The sequence below is a fragment of the Bos indicus x Bos taurus genome, chromosome 24 (assembly GCF_003369695.1).
Source record: "Bos indicus x Bos taurus breed Angus x Brahman F1 hybrid chromosome 24, Bos_hybrid_MaternalHap_v2.0, whole genome shotgun sequence".
Classification (NCBI taxonomy): domain Eukaryota; kingdom Metazoa; phylum Chordata; class Mammalia; order Artiodactyla; family Bovidae; genus Bos; species Bos indicus x Bos taurus.
This window is the reverse complement of record NC_040099.1, coordinates 53,085,487-53,099,204: the sequence shown is the minus strand read 5'-3', so window position 1 is coordinate 53,099,204 and position 13,718 is coordinate 53,085,487. Positions and strand designations below refer to the sequence as shown.

The window sequence follows — 13,718 nt, the reverse complement described above, 5'->3', positions numbered from 1 at the left end:
AGGGGGCAGCTTCTGTATAGCACAGGGAGCCCCCCGCCTGGTGCTCTGATAACCTAGAGGGCGGGAACGGGGGTAGGAGGGAAGCTCAAAAGGGAGGGTGTGTGTATATATATATATATATACACATATATATGTAAAACTGCATTTGAGAATTTAATTTCAGTATATTTATAACACTCCTTAAAGCGCATATTAACATGTTTAATTGAAAAATGAACCCAGGTCTTTTTTCAGATAGAAAGTTTTGACTGACTGTTTTGGTAATGAGGACTAACTCTTTTTTAAGGAGGTTAAGTAATGGGATGGGGAAACAGTGGAAACAGTGTCAGACTTTATTTTTGGGGGGGCTCCAAAATCACTGCAGATGGTCACTGCAGCCATGAAATTAAAAGACGCTTACTCCTTGGAAGAAAAGTTATGAGCAACCTAAATAGCAATTGAAAAGCAGAGACATTACTTTGCCAACAAAGGTTCGTCTAGTCAAGGCTATGGTTTTTCTTGTGGTCATGTATGGATGTGAGAGTTGGACTGTGAAGAAAGCTGAGAGCTGAAGAATTGATGCTTTTGAACTGTGGTGTTGGAGAAGACTCTTGAGAGTCCCTTGGACTGCAAGGAGATCCAACCAGTCCATTCTAAAGGAGATCAGCCCTGGGTGTTCTTTGGAAGGAATGATGCTAAAGCTGAAACTCCAGGACTTTGGCCACCTCATGCGAAGAGTTGACTCATTGGAAAAGACTCTGATGCTGGGAAGGATTGGGGGCAGGAGGAGAAGGGGACGACAGAGGAGGAGATGGCTGGATGGCATCACTGACTTGATGGACGTGAGTCTGAGTGAACTCCGGGAGTTGGTGATGGACAGGGAGGCCTGGCGTGCTGCGATTCATGGGGTCGCAAAGAGTCGGACACGACTGAGCGACTGAACTGAACTGAAGTAATGGGTGCTTTGTCTGAATCAAATAAGAATGTATATTAATGTTTTAATGGGATAAAATATTTTTTCAAAAACTCACATTAGTAAAGATATTTCAATGTTTTAAATCCTGTCTTAGTATATTGTATTATACGAAGTACCTCTAAGTGAATAAAACCTGTAGATATATGTCATGATAAAGCTTTTTACAGTTGTACCTCCTAGAAAATTAGAAAGCAGATAACTTGAATGATTAATCAATACTTGAATATAACTTTTCCTTCCAGAAAAATTAGAGGACATTACCTAGTTGTTAACTGAAATACTATTTAACTTTCTGGTTAAAACCCATTCCAGTACTCTTGCCTGGAAAATCTCATGGGCAGAGGAGCCTGTTGGGCTGCCGTCTATGGGGTCGCACAGAGTCGGACACGACTGAAGCGACTTAGCAGCCGCAGCAGCAGAATTTAACTTCCTGTGAAAGTTCACAGAGCTGACAGTTGTATGCAATTCTGTGGGGAAGTGAATTGTAGGTATTAGTTAAAGGAAGAAAATGAGTGGTACAAACTTTTCTCTGCAAAAGGGAAACTTCCTAACGTATTGACACTTTGTAAATGGATGATGGTGGGTATCAAACGGCTATGGTGTTTTTATACTTTTGGCTTTATTTAAAAGAGTAGACTACCAGAAAAATTATGTATTTTGCAGATACTTAACCTATAATATTTAATTTTGAATACTGAATTAAAAACGTGTGTGGTTATACAAAGCTTTTCTAAATTATTTTTGGAAGGACTTCAATGAAAAATTCAGACTAACTGATATATAACATCATAAATAAAGATGTTATAATTTAATAGATAAGATATTTTATAAAAGTAGATTGTGGCTATATAAACACATGAACAGAGTTTAGAAAAAGGAAAAGAAATAAAATGAGAAGGGAACCGTCGAAAAGAATTAGAAATTCAAACCAGATTCCAGCCAAAATAATGATAAATTCCCTCAAGGAAAAGGTTATCATTTTCTAGTCTTTGTGTCTGTCATAGTACAGTTCTGGAGATACTTCATATTTTTCAAGTGAGTTAACAAGAGAAATTTTCTAGAAATATTTATAAATCTGTCATTTTAACCCACTGGAGATTTTTCACATGATTTCATGTATGTATTATTTTGTTTCCTGGTGTGTATAGTTACTATATTACTACAATGATAATAATAGTAATAGATTTGAATACATTTGCAAATAAAAATCATCTAATAACAAAGTCTGTATTCCTATGACTCAAAATTTCACTCTCTGAAGCAGTTAATTGAATTCATACATCTTACCAATCAAAATGAGATTACTATACAGTCATTAAGGTTGACTGCCAAATTGCAAAGCTTTTCCTGTGTTGACAATTTTTACTCATAAATAAATGTGACAATAATAGTCTCCCTTAAAAGTAGAAAGCACCCACTTGACAAACTGTGCACATTCTAATCAATATTGTTATCTGAATTTAACCAATATTTTACAACGCAGTTAGAAAAAGAATGTCATAAATATCTTCCAGTTGGTGCTGAATAAATTTGAATAGAGAAACATAAAATAATTTGGCAAGCCGCAGATTCTGTATAAGTTAGAGAACAGAGAGAACCCAAGAGACTAAATTCATATTCCAGCTCCAAGTCTCTCATTACTTAAGAAAAGAAATTTTACTTTCTATGAGTTTTGCATTTTGACTACTGACCTGAGTACAAAAGGTTTGCAAATAATAAAAGTTCTTTTACAAAAACAATAAATCTGTTGTATGTCTCAGCAACTCAGAAATTTGCATTGTTCTATTTCCCTCACATGAATAGACTAGTCAGTATTCCAAAGCTTTGGTTTTGAAGTTTTCTAATCCATGATTTATTTCTAAAATAGAACAGACAGCTACCCTTACTTATAAAACAGTTGTTGCAAAACTAATCATTCTGAAATAAGTTGGACCTAACACTGTGTATTGAAGTGCATTTTTGTATTTTCAACTACACGTCAGTTTTGAGAGCCAGAAACACACACCTACACAGACACGTCCTCACAGTACAATTCAAGGCATTCACTGCCCTGCTCTGCTTATGCAAAACAGCTCAAAGAGTGATATCATCAAACATTTTTAATAAATCTCTGCCTTGCGGCCAACTATGACAAGAAATCTGTTCTGACACAGCTTGCTGACAACTGGATTTATCTCTCATACTGATGCATAAAGATTTTTCAAGTAGAAACTCCCTCACCACCAAATTACTTAGTTTCCTGAACAGGGCACATTGATATTCAAAAACTTTAAACAACATTTACAAAAATGTTAGTGTTAAACACGAACTACAGGAAATCTAAAAATACAGATTTTATTTTTAAAGTTATTAAGAAATAAAGCTCTCTATAGGTACTTCTCCCCATGATACTTGACAATTTGAGAGATTTGTTGAGGAGGAGAGGTGAACAGAAGAGTAAAGATAATATTTTAAAGTGCAAAGAGCTTAAGTGACATGATTTTGCACTCTGCCTCTCTTTAGCGTTTCTTTTTGGCAATGGCCTACATATAATCTGGACTATTCGGGACTGTAGTTTCCATCACCCTTGATAAATAATCTCCTTCACATTTTCAGGTGTCCTTTGACAAGCAATTGTCACTGGAGGCCAGCCACAAGTATCCACAAATTCCTACTTGAGGAAAATAGTGAACATTCACAATGACACGTTCTGCAGTTATTCTTAAAATAGTGGTAAAGGGCCCGAACACTAGGTCAGACTGCCTGGGTTCATTATCTAGTTCTGCCAGTTGATAGGGAAAAAATGCCACAGCCAACATCGAAGACAGTGCCCGTTGATTCTCTCTTCATGTATTCACATCCTTGTTGGAGTTCCCTGCCACAATTCATCCAGATTGGTCTGGTGACCAAAGAGTGCAATGGAAGTGATGGTATGTCACTTCCAAAAATAGGGTAAATGAGATTCTTTCTCATTCTCTTTTCCCCTCTCGCTCTCTCTGATGGTTCACTCTGGAGGAAGCCAGGAGTCATGTCTTGAGGACCCTGAGCTTGAACTGCCTGGCTAAATCATTCCTGGATTCCTGATGCTCAGAAGCTACTGAAAAAATAAATGGCTGTTTTCTGTTGCTACATTTTGAGGTAATTTGTTAGGTAATAGTAGGTAACTGGGAGAAGGCAATGGCACCCCACTCCAGTATTGTTGCCCGGAAAATCCCATGGATGGAGGAGACTGGTAGGCTGCAGTCCATGGGGTCGCTAAGAGTCAGACACGATTGAGCGACTTCACTTTCATTTTCCACTTTCCTGCATTGGAGAAGGAAATGGCAACCCACTCCAGTGTTCTTGCCTGGAGAATCCCATGGATGGAGAAGCCTGGTGGGCTGCAGTCCATGGGGTGTCACAGAGTCGGACACGACTGAAACGACTTAGCAGCAGTAGGTAACTATACATTCACATGAGAGGGTATGTAATCTATTTCCTGTTTTTTTCATCAGTAAAGTGGAGATCATCGTGGTACCAACATTAGGATGTGGTTCTGAGGATTAAAGACAGCACCCACCTACAAGTGCAGCAGGGTGGAAATGTTGGTTATTGACATTAATTTCTCCTGAGTCCCAACAGATCTGCCTCAAGACTGAGCTGAATAACATTTAATAAAAAATACTGTTTAAAACAACCTTATCTATGACTTTGTGGTGATGGTATCATGGGTGAATGCACGTCTAAACTTACTAGACTATGTACATTAAATATGTACAGTTACACACATAAATTATATCTAAATAAAACTGTTCAATGATAAATAAAATTTTTAAAAATATGACCACTTAAAATATAAGTCAAAAATTTCCAAAGATATTGAAAACTGTTTGAGTTCTGCACTCAAGTGACTAAAGCAGATAGTGAAGGTGGGGAAGAAAATGCTGGCTCTCGTAGTGAACGTTCTAGAAAGGCCCCCAACCAGTAACCATAGCAGCATCCAAGCTATCCTTAAAACAAAACTGTATGCTTTCTTCTGCCTCAGTCTTTTTAAACACCATCTAATTTAAGTTTTTGAAACTTCTAGCTTCTTTAGAGGCTGATCTTACATTTTTTCCTTCAAATATTTACAAGGAAATAAAAAACTGAAAAAAAAAAAAAGAAATTCAAGAGATTTTTACTCAACAAACTCACACAGTGAATTATTAAAATTGTACAGCTGATGTGATCCTACAGGGTATCTGCTTCCATTTCTATTTTACCTAGATCTATTCTTCACCTCTCCTCAGGCATTTTACAGCAGAAGAAAACACAATATGAGAATGGAAAAGGAATCTTTCCAAGGCAGAATAATTAGGATGCATGGAATAATAAAACACTGAAAGTGTAAGAAAAGCTGCCATCGCTCCAGGTACTGCTCTCAGCCAAAGAAGCTGCTCACCAAGGCTGCACCTTACTTCCTAGGAGCAGTCTGCCTCAAAGACTACAGAACCGCCCCCCCCCCCCCCACCTCATTTGGGACAACCTAGAAGGATAATTCCAGCACCAGAGCAATCTGTACTGTCAGTTGAGGCCTCCATCAAACTTTTGGGTTGGCCAAATAGTTTGTCCAGGTTTTTCCATATGCCAACCAGCAAGGAGATCAAACCAGTCAATCCAACAGGAAATCAACCCTAAATATTCACCAGAAGGATTGATGCTGAAGCTCCAATACTTTGGCCACCTGATGTGAAGAATCAACTCATTGGAAAAGACCCTGATGCTGGGAAAGACTGAAGGCAGGAGGAGAAGAGGGTGACAGAGAATGAGATGATTGGGTGGCATCATTGATTCAATGGACACGAATCTGAGCAAACTCCAGGAGACAGTGAAGGACAGGAAGCTTGGTGTACTATACTCCATGGGGGTCTCAAAGACTCGGACATGATTTACAAAGTGAATGATGATAACAATACCTGATTAGTTTACTATCTCCCTCTCAGCAATCCTGTACCCTTTACCCTCACAGGTGTTACTCCTAAAGGAGCTTGCTAATAAATCTGTTTTCCAATCTCTTTTCAGAGTCTGATTCCTGGAAACTCAGCATATGACTTTCCTTCAGTTCAGCTGCTCAGTCGTGTCCAACTCTTTGCGACCCCATGGACTGCAGCACGCCAGGCCTCCCTGTCCATCGCCAACTCCTGGAGTTTGCTCAAACTCATGTCCATTGAATCAGTGATGCCATCCAACCATCTCATCCTCTGTTGTCCCCTTCTCCTCCCACCTTCAATCTTTCCCAGCATCAGGGTCTTTTCCAATGAGTCAATTCTTTGCATCAGGTGGCCAAAGTATTGGAGTTTCAGCTTCAGCATTAGTGCTTCCAATGAATATTCAGGACTGATTTCCTTTAGGATGGACCGATTGGATCTCCTTACAGTCCAAGGGACTCTTAAGAGTCTTCTCCAGGAGACTAATTTATAGTAAGAAAATCATATAAAATTATTTTTGGCCACTGTAAAAATACTCATTTTTTGCCACAGTTTTATAAGAAAGAGCACCAGACTGGGGAAATCAGAATATCTGGATTCTTCTCCTGTCTATGCTATTAGTTACTATGCTTCTCACAGGCATCAGCTTGCTTAGCTGTGAAGTGTGTTCTGGGGTAAGAAGTAACATATGCCACCTAATATTTTCAACCAAGAAGCATAATCTCAGACAAATAAACAGGTTTTGTACTTCAATGAAATTAAATGCCATTTCCTGTGAGTTTTAAGAACTAAAAAACACTTCAGATAGTTTATATTTTATCTGGTAGTTATCATTTTGCAGAACATGGTGAGAAATGTCAAGGGAGGGGGGAAAATAATCTTACAAAAATAGAGATTATTAAGTGGAACAGCAAGCATCTTTATACGTGTGACTGGAAATCCAAACTAGGTTATGATTTGGTTTATACAAGACTTGATACACTAGTAAATCCAAATAATTGCAAGTGGGCCATCAGTACATGCATCTACCATTCTGAATGAAATTATAACTCTGTCAAGATACAAATCTACAAGTTTTTCAGCCTAGCTAACTAAGGCCCATCAATCATGTCAGTTGCAAAGAATCTATTTATCAGAAAGTCTAAGAATTAATTTTAAAATCAACTTGGATTATATGCTGAAATAAATTTTCTCTTGTTAGACAGAGTTTAACCAACTGAGTTTGGAGCCAACAAAGAATGTAATGTGACAAAGATTTCAAAAGGTCTATATTCTACTGACTCTTCATTTCTAATTGAAGTTTTATTTAAATATAATATGCATATTTATAGTCCCTTGGACCGCAAGGGGATCAAACCAGTCAATCTTAAAGGAAATCAATCCTTAATTCTCACTGAAAGGACTGATGCTGAAGCTCCAATAGTTTGGCCAATAGTTGGCTCATTGGAAAGACCCTGATGCTGGGAAAGACTGAAGGCAGAAGGAGAAAGGGTGACAGAGGATGAGATGGTTGGATGACATCACCAAATCAATGGATATGAAGTTGGGCAAACTCTGGGAGACAGCGAGGGACAGGGAGTCCTGGTGTGCTGCAGTCCTTGGGGTCAAAAAGAGTTGGACACAACTTTGCAACTGAACAACAGTAATACATATTGAAAACTAAATATTGTCAGTACTGCTCAGTGATTTTTCAGGGTGAAATGTCTTCTGACCATCATCCAGGCCATGAAAATGGAACGTTATCAGAAGCTGCTCCATGGTCCCTTCTGGTAACTAACCACCTCTCATTAAGAGTAACTACTCTTTTGAATTCTAACCCCATAGGTTATTTTGCCTGTTTAAGATTTACATAAATTGAATCATACAGATGTATTATCTTTCTGTTTTGCAAGAGTACATCTGTGAGAGTCTCCATATTGTTTGTATCATTCTAGCTTTTCTGTTTTCATTGCTACATGGTAGTCCATTGTGTGAATATGTTATATACATTACCAAGTCATGATAAGCAGTATTCCCCAAAGTATTCTTATACATGTCTTTTGGTGAGCATATTAGGCATTTCTGCTAGATATACACCCAAGAACAGAATAAATCTAGGTATGGAACTGTTGAGTCAGAGTGTCCCTATGCATTTTATAAATGTATTTAACTGCTGAAAATCACATATATGCATGCTTTATAGAATAGTTTTTAAATTAATAAAACTAATACATTTCTAACTACTAATTTACTAATTTTAAACTAATTAAAGTAATAAATTACTTGTCATTTTAGGGCCTGTATTCGTGTAAGACACTAGGAATAAGAGAAGTCGTGCTTTAGCCATCGAGCAAGTCAGAGCTTGAGATGACAGCATGAGGGGGTAGGGTGAAGCCAACAGACTGAGCACAAGCGTTGGGTTCAGACTCTCAGAACTTTGGTTTCCATGTTTGTAAACTGGAGATGCTAGAGTCAAACAAATTATTTTAAAAAATGAATACAAATAATATAAGGCATCTTTGTCCTTAGAAAAGAAGCACACCATAGAGACTCATGGAAGGAAGGAAGTTTGTTAAGCTAAGACTATTTCCCATCTGTAAAATCAGGATAATCTCAACACATGAGAGTATTGGGAGGAGTAAATGAAATATGAATTAGAAAGGTATTTAGCTAGTGAATAATATTTAGAAGTTCTCAACACTTGTTATATTTCATTACATTTCTCTTTCTTTCTAAGCTCGTTAGTTCTTGTTGAATGTAAACAATTTTAACTGCCTTTAATGTATCAAGTTTTTATTTGAAGATATTCTATTAGAACTGCTAAAAAAAGAGCCTTAAACCCTGATGTGTTATGAACACAAGGCCTTCTTATAATACGTTTATTTTTTTCATCTAGTCATTTATTTGACAGATACTTAGCAAGTACCAATTTTATGCTAGATATTGAGTTAAACAATGTGTGAATATGAAGAAGAATTAGCTGCATCCCCTCCCTATCATGTAATACACAATCTGTTAGAGGAGGGAAGATTTGGACTTGAATACCTAAGTATATGAGGCAGTACTCTGAGGAATTAATTCCATAAAAGTGTTAAAAAGAGAGACTATTCAAACATGAGAAAAGAAGCCCTCATTTCTGGGTGTAGTAATCAGAGAGGAAAGAATTCATGAGAGCATTAATACCTCTCTGGTCTTTGAAAGATTCACAGATCTCTGTTAGTTAGAGATGGCTACCAAGTCATTCCATAAGGGGGAAAAAAATGTGTTCAGAAGGAAAATCAAATAAACAACAATGCATATTTGTGAACTGGTGATTGGTCTGGCTTGGCAAGGGTGTCTAACATAGCAACAGGAGACTATAAATACAGACTTACATCTGGTATGCACAGGGTTTTTTTTTTTCCTTGGAAGACAGTGAGGAGCCATTGGGAAAATTTATAGAGTAGAATGCCATATTTAAGTTGTTTTAGGAAGAAATTTGGCAAGCAGGATACAAAGACATTTAGAAGGTACTACAGAGAGGAGGAAGATTAATTATAAAGCTGTTTTGACAGTTCAGGGGTAAGGCCATAAAGAGAAGAATAAAAACATGAATCTTGGAAATGGGAATGCAGCCAGGGATTCAAAAGATACAGTGGAAGAAAAAAAAGTCAATGGGATATGGAAACTTCTTAGATGAAGAAGTTATATATGGGAGAGAAAGTCCCATGAAGATTCTGAAACACACTGATTTTTTTTTGTTCCTAGTTCTTCTTCTTTTTTTTTTTTTTAATTATTTAATAGAAAATTATTTAATTAGTATACATGTGTTCCCCATCCTGAACCCTCCTCCCTCCTCCCTCCCCACACCATCCCTCTGGGTCGTCCCAGTGCACCAGCCCCAAGCATCCAGCATCGTGCATTGAACCTGGACTGGCACCTCATTTCATACATGACGTTTCACATGTTTAGAAGAAAGCTATAGAAGGTTGGCACAGACAGAACTTAGTTATAAGAGGAAAGTGGCTGGAAGGAAAACACAAATAGAAGCAGCTAAGTGTACAGCATCCTTCTATGTGGTAAAGGAATGAATAGCTTCACAGAGGACTGCAGCTGGGAGCATAATGATTCAGAGCACAGAGGCTGAAGCGGGTCCGGAGTCCCAATTCTGGCCCTGTCACTTACTCGCTGTATGATTGTAAGCTATGTACTTAAACTCTGTAAGCCTCAGTTCTTTTATTAGTAAAACAGGCATAAGAACAGTATCTATCCCATGAGTTGAACAACTGGCATCTGTTATAAATTCCATTACATTTATTATAGTAAAATTGAGAGCTATGTTGGAATGTAGAGGAAACATCACATACAGTAGGTAGAAAGAAACAGCCATTAGTTCATTCATTTGGCTGAACAGTATCAACTGAGTGCCTACCATGCCAATCTCCATTTGGGGTACTGAGGATATGACGTGATGAAAGCAGGCAAAATTCCTGCTCTCATAGAGCCTATACTACACAGGGAAAACACATGATAAGTAAACAAACACAATAAAGCAAGTAAGACAGTTATACAAATTAAAAAAAACAAAGCAGAATGAAGAGGGTAGAGAGAGACCAAGGATGCTCCTAGGTAATGGTCAGGGAAGATCTATGTTCCTTCGCAGTGGTGGCAGTTGAACACAGACCTGAATAAATGAGGGAAAAGTCAACTAAATATCTATGGAAAGAAATGCCAGGCAAAGAGGACAGTAAAACATCCCTGAAATGGAATGTGTGTTATTGCCAAAGAACAGAGAGGAGAGCTATGTGGCTGAAAGAGATTATAGAGAGAAACAGCAGGAGACAGTGTGAGAGACATGCCAGAGGCTGGACCACAGGGCACCTCTTGGGCATGATGAAATCGCTGGATATTGTGCCACATGTGACGGGAAGTCAAGAGGAATAACATCATCCAATTCACATTGAAAAGCTTCGGTGTAGACGACTTCCTGTAAGATCAAGAGCTCAAGAAAAGAGAACAGTTACAAGTTTACAGCTATAGTCTACAATCTATAGATTATATTTGCCATCTAGAGATGGTATAGCTTGGATAAGGCAGAAAAGTGGAGGTGGGAAAGAGTAGTCAGATTCGGGATGGGTTTTGAAAGCAAGAACTATTAGATTTGGTGAAAGACTGAATTTGCGATGTGAGGAAATCAGAATAAAGAAGTATGAAACTAGAGGTTGTGTTTTATTTTGTTTTTTAAACAAGAATAGATGGTTAAATAGTGGTACCGTGTATTGGGAAAAATAATAGGAATCAAGTTTGGAGCTGGGGAGAGGGAATTATGGAAGAGCAAGATTTCCATGTTGAGCTCACCTGGCTTGCCTATTAGCCATTTGAAGAAGGTGAGTCAATGTTGTATATGGAAATTGATGTGGGTTTCAGGAAGGAATTAATCTGGGGATTAAATTTTGTGACTCATCAGCATGCAAATGGCATTAAAGCCATTGGTATTAGATGACAACTTCTAAGAAGCGAGTGTAGATAGTAGACAGCAGTTTGCAGACTGAGCCCGAGGGTACTCTATCTCTTAAGAGATTGGGGAGAAAGGAGGAGTAAGTAAAGGATTAAAAATGAGAAGGCAGTGGGACAGGAAGAAAACTGGGGGCATTTAGAATACAACAGGCAAGTGAAGAAAGCATTCCAGGAAAAACAGAAGCTATGTCAAATTTTGCTGAGCACTGGACAATTGAGCATTTGGTAAGAAGATGTGGAGATTATTGAAATCTTGGCAGCCATGGTTTTAGTAGAGGGACTGTGGAAATGCTATTAAAATTAATAAAGAAGATTAAAAGAGCAAAAAGTAATTACAGACAACTTTTAAGAGAGTTTCTCAGGAAAGGGGAGGAATGGGCTAGTGGTTCCAGGGAAGATGCTTTAACAAGGGAGTTATGAGATAATGCTCATACACATATTGGAGTAGGAAGGAAAACTGATGATCCAAGAAAGGAAAGGGATAATTACAGAAGAGTCCCTAAGTGGGAATGAAAGGTTGTCCTCAAGGGAAAGGGCTGGTCTTACACAGAAACAAAAACAGATCACTAGATTTGAAGGGTAGATAAGGATATCATTTCTAAATGCTTCTCTTGGTGATAAAAGAAGCAGGCTTATTAGCAGGGACGGGGGAAAGGAGAGAGGTATTGAGTCAGAAAGGAAAGAATAGATATAAGATATTCATCTTATACAGTGAGACAATGAATGATGTCTCAGTGAATGATAATGAATGATTTCTCTCAAAGTGAGAGAAATGACTGGCATTTCCAAATAAATGACAGTTCACCTTGAATTTGTTGTCATAAATGCCTAGTGAATAGGCTATATGAAAGTGAAAGTCACTCAGTCATGTCCGACTCTTTGTGACCTCATGGACTATACAGTTCATGGAATTCTCCAGTCCAGAATACTGGGGTGGGGAGCAGTTTCCTTCTCCAGGGGATCTTCCCAACCCAGGGACTGGACCCAGGTCTCCCACATTGCGGGTGGATTTTTTACCAGCTGGGCCACCAGGGAAGCCCAAATAGGCTACATATCTTTCTTCAAATGAAGTCAGCTGTCAGGGTTCATGGTCAATGTTGGTGAGGAGCTAATTTAACCAGGGTTGAGTTTTTTTGGGTGGTAACTATGATAGGGAAGAAGAACCAAGGGAGATGAGGCTGTTTAGAAGGGACGGAAGGTAGTAATTAATGCTGGATTGGAAGTTGAGTTTTAATGGAAATAAAAAGACATGAGGAAGACCAGGGATAATGGGAAGGTTGCAGAGTTAATAGACTGTAGGTCCTAGTGGGATTAAAAATTTGTTAGCAAGGAGCCAATAAACGAGAAAAAGAATACTGTGCTAGAAAAAGAGATGACAGAAACTGACATTCTGCAGCAGGTACAGTTATTGGTTTACTATGTGACATGGAACTGATGAATTGAGGTGGGAAAGAGCTAATATTGCAGGGAACATCAGGAACTACCATCAGATGGATTATGTGCATGGATACTGTAATTACCAAGATTTATCACAGAGGTAATTGGAAAGGAAGTGATTCGCAGATACTAATATCTTCAGTGAAAATGGGAGTATGACAGAAAACTTCAACATGAAGGGAGTAGGAAGTGATTATTTCAATATTTGTTTCAAGAGAGCTAGATTATTTAAGTCTGAAAATTAGACTTATTAAAAGAGTTTTTTAAAATCTATGAAGGTGGTTGTTAGAATAAGGTCAATAATGACAAAACTTCCATTCTTTTTAGATCGATTCGTTTTCTATACAACTTCTTAAATATGTATCAACTGATTGCCCATAGATAAATCACGTGGTTGTGTAAGGCAAGCACAACAAACAACAGAGTGAAAATTCTAACTTCCAAATAAAAATGATATGATTTTAATTGTTCTTCATTATGCCCATTTGTCCAGAAAGTTCAGAGAAAACTCTAATCAGGTTTTGATAGCTGATAGAGAAAAGATACACAAAGAAAACTGTATAATATAATATACAAACTGAAACTAATATAATACTGCAAATCAAGGAGGAAAATGCCCACCCACTGGAGTATTCTTGCCTTAAAAATCCCATGGACAGAGGAGCCTGGCAGGCTACAGGCAAAAGGGTTGCAAAGAGTTGAACACGACTGAGCGGCTAAGCACGCATGCCTCATATTAACGTGATGTTGTTCCCGTCTCCACTGTGGCACCAACTGTCACTCACCAGGATTGCTGGACTGGGCATCCATAGGAATCATGAGCTTGGCCCGGGTGGCTCGGCGTGCCGCCAGTGACCTCTCCAGAGTGGACATGGAGCTCCCTGCTTCTTCTGTGTCTTGACCTAAAAGGAAAGCAATACTCTTGA

At 38.3% G+C, this 13,718-nt stretch overlaps 1 protein-coding gene across 3 annotated transcripts in view; it reads right to left on the bottom strand.

Annotated features, from left to right (window-relative positions):
• The window catches only part of DCC (DCC netrin 1 receptor), a 1,303,205-nt gene that overhangs the window by 77,911 nt on the left and 1,211,576 nt on the right, over window positions 1-13,718 (bottom strand). For all 3 annotated transcript variants that reach the window (XM_027525589.1, XM_027525591.1, XM_027525590.1), the window contains exon 25: window positions 13,578-13,694. In XM_027525589.1, coding sequence (XP_027381390.1) covers window positions 13,578-13,694 — 117 coding nt within the window. The remainder of the gene's footprint in view (window positions 1-13,577; window positions 13,695-13,718) is intronic.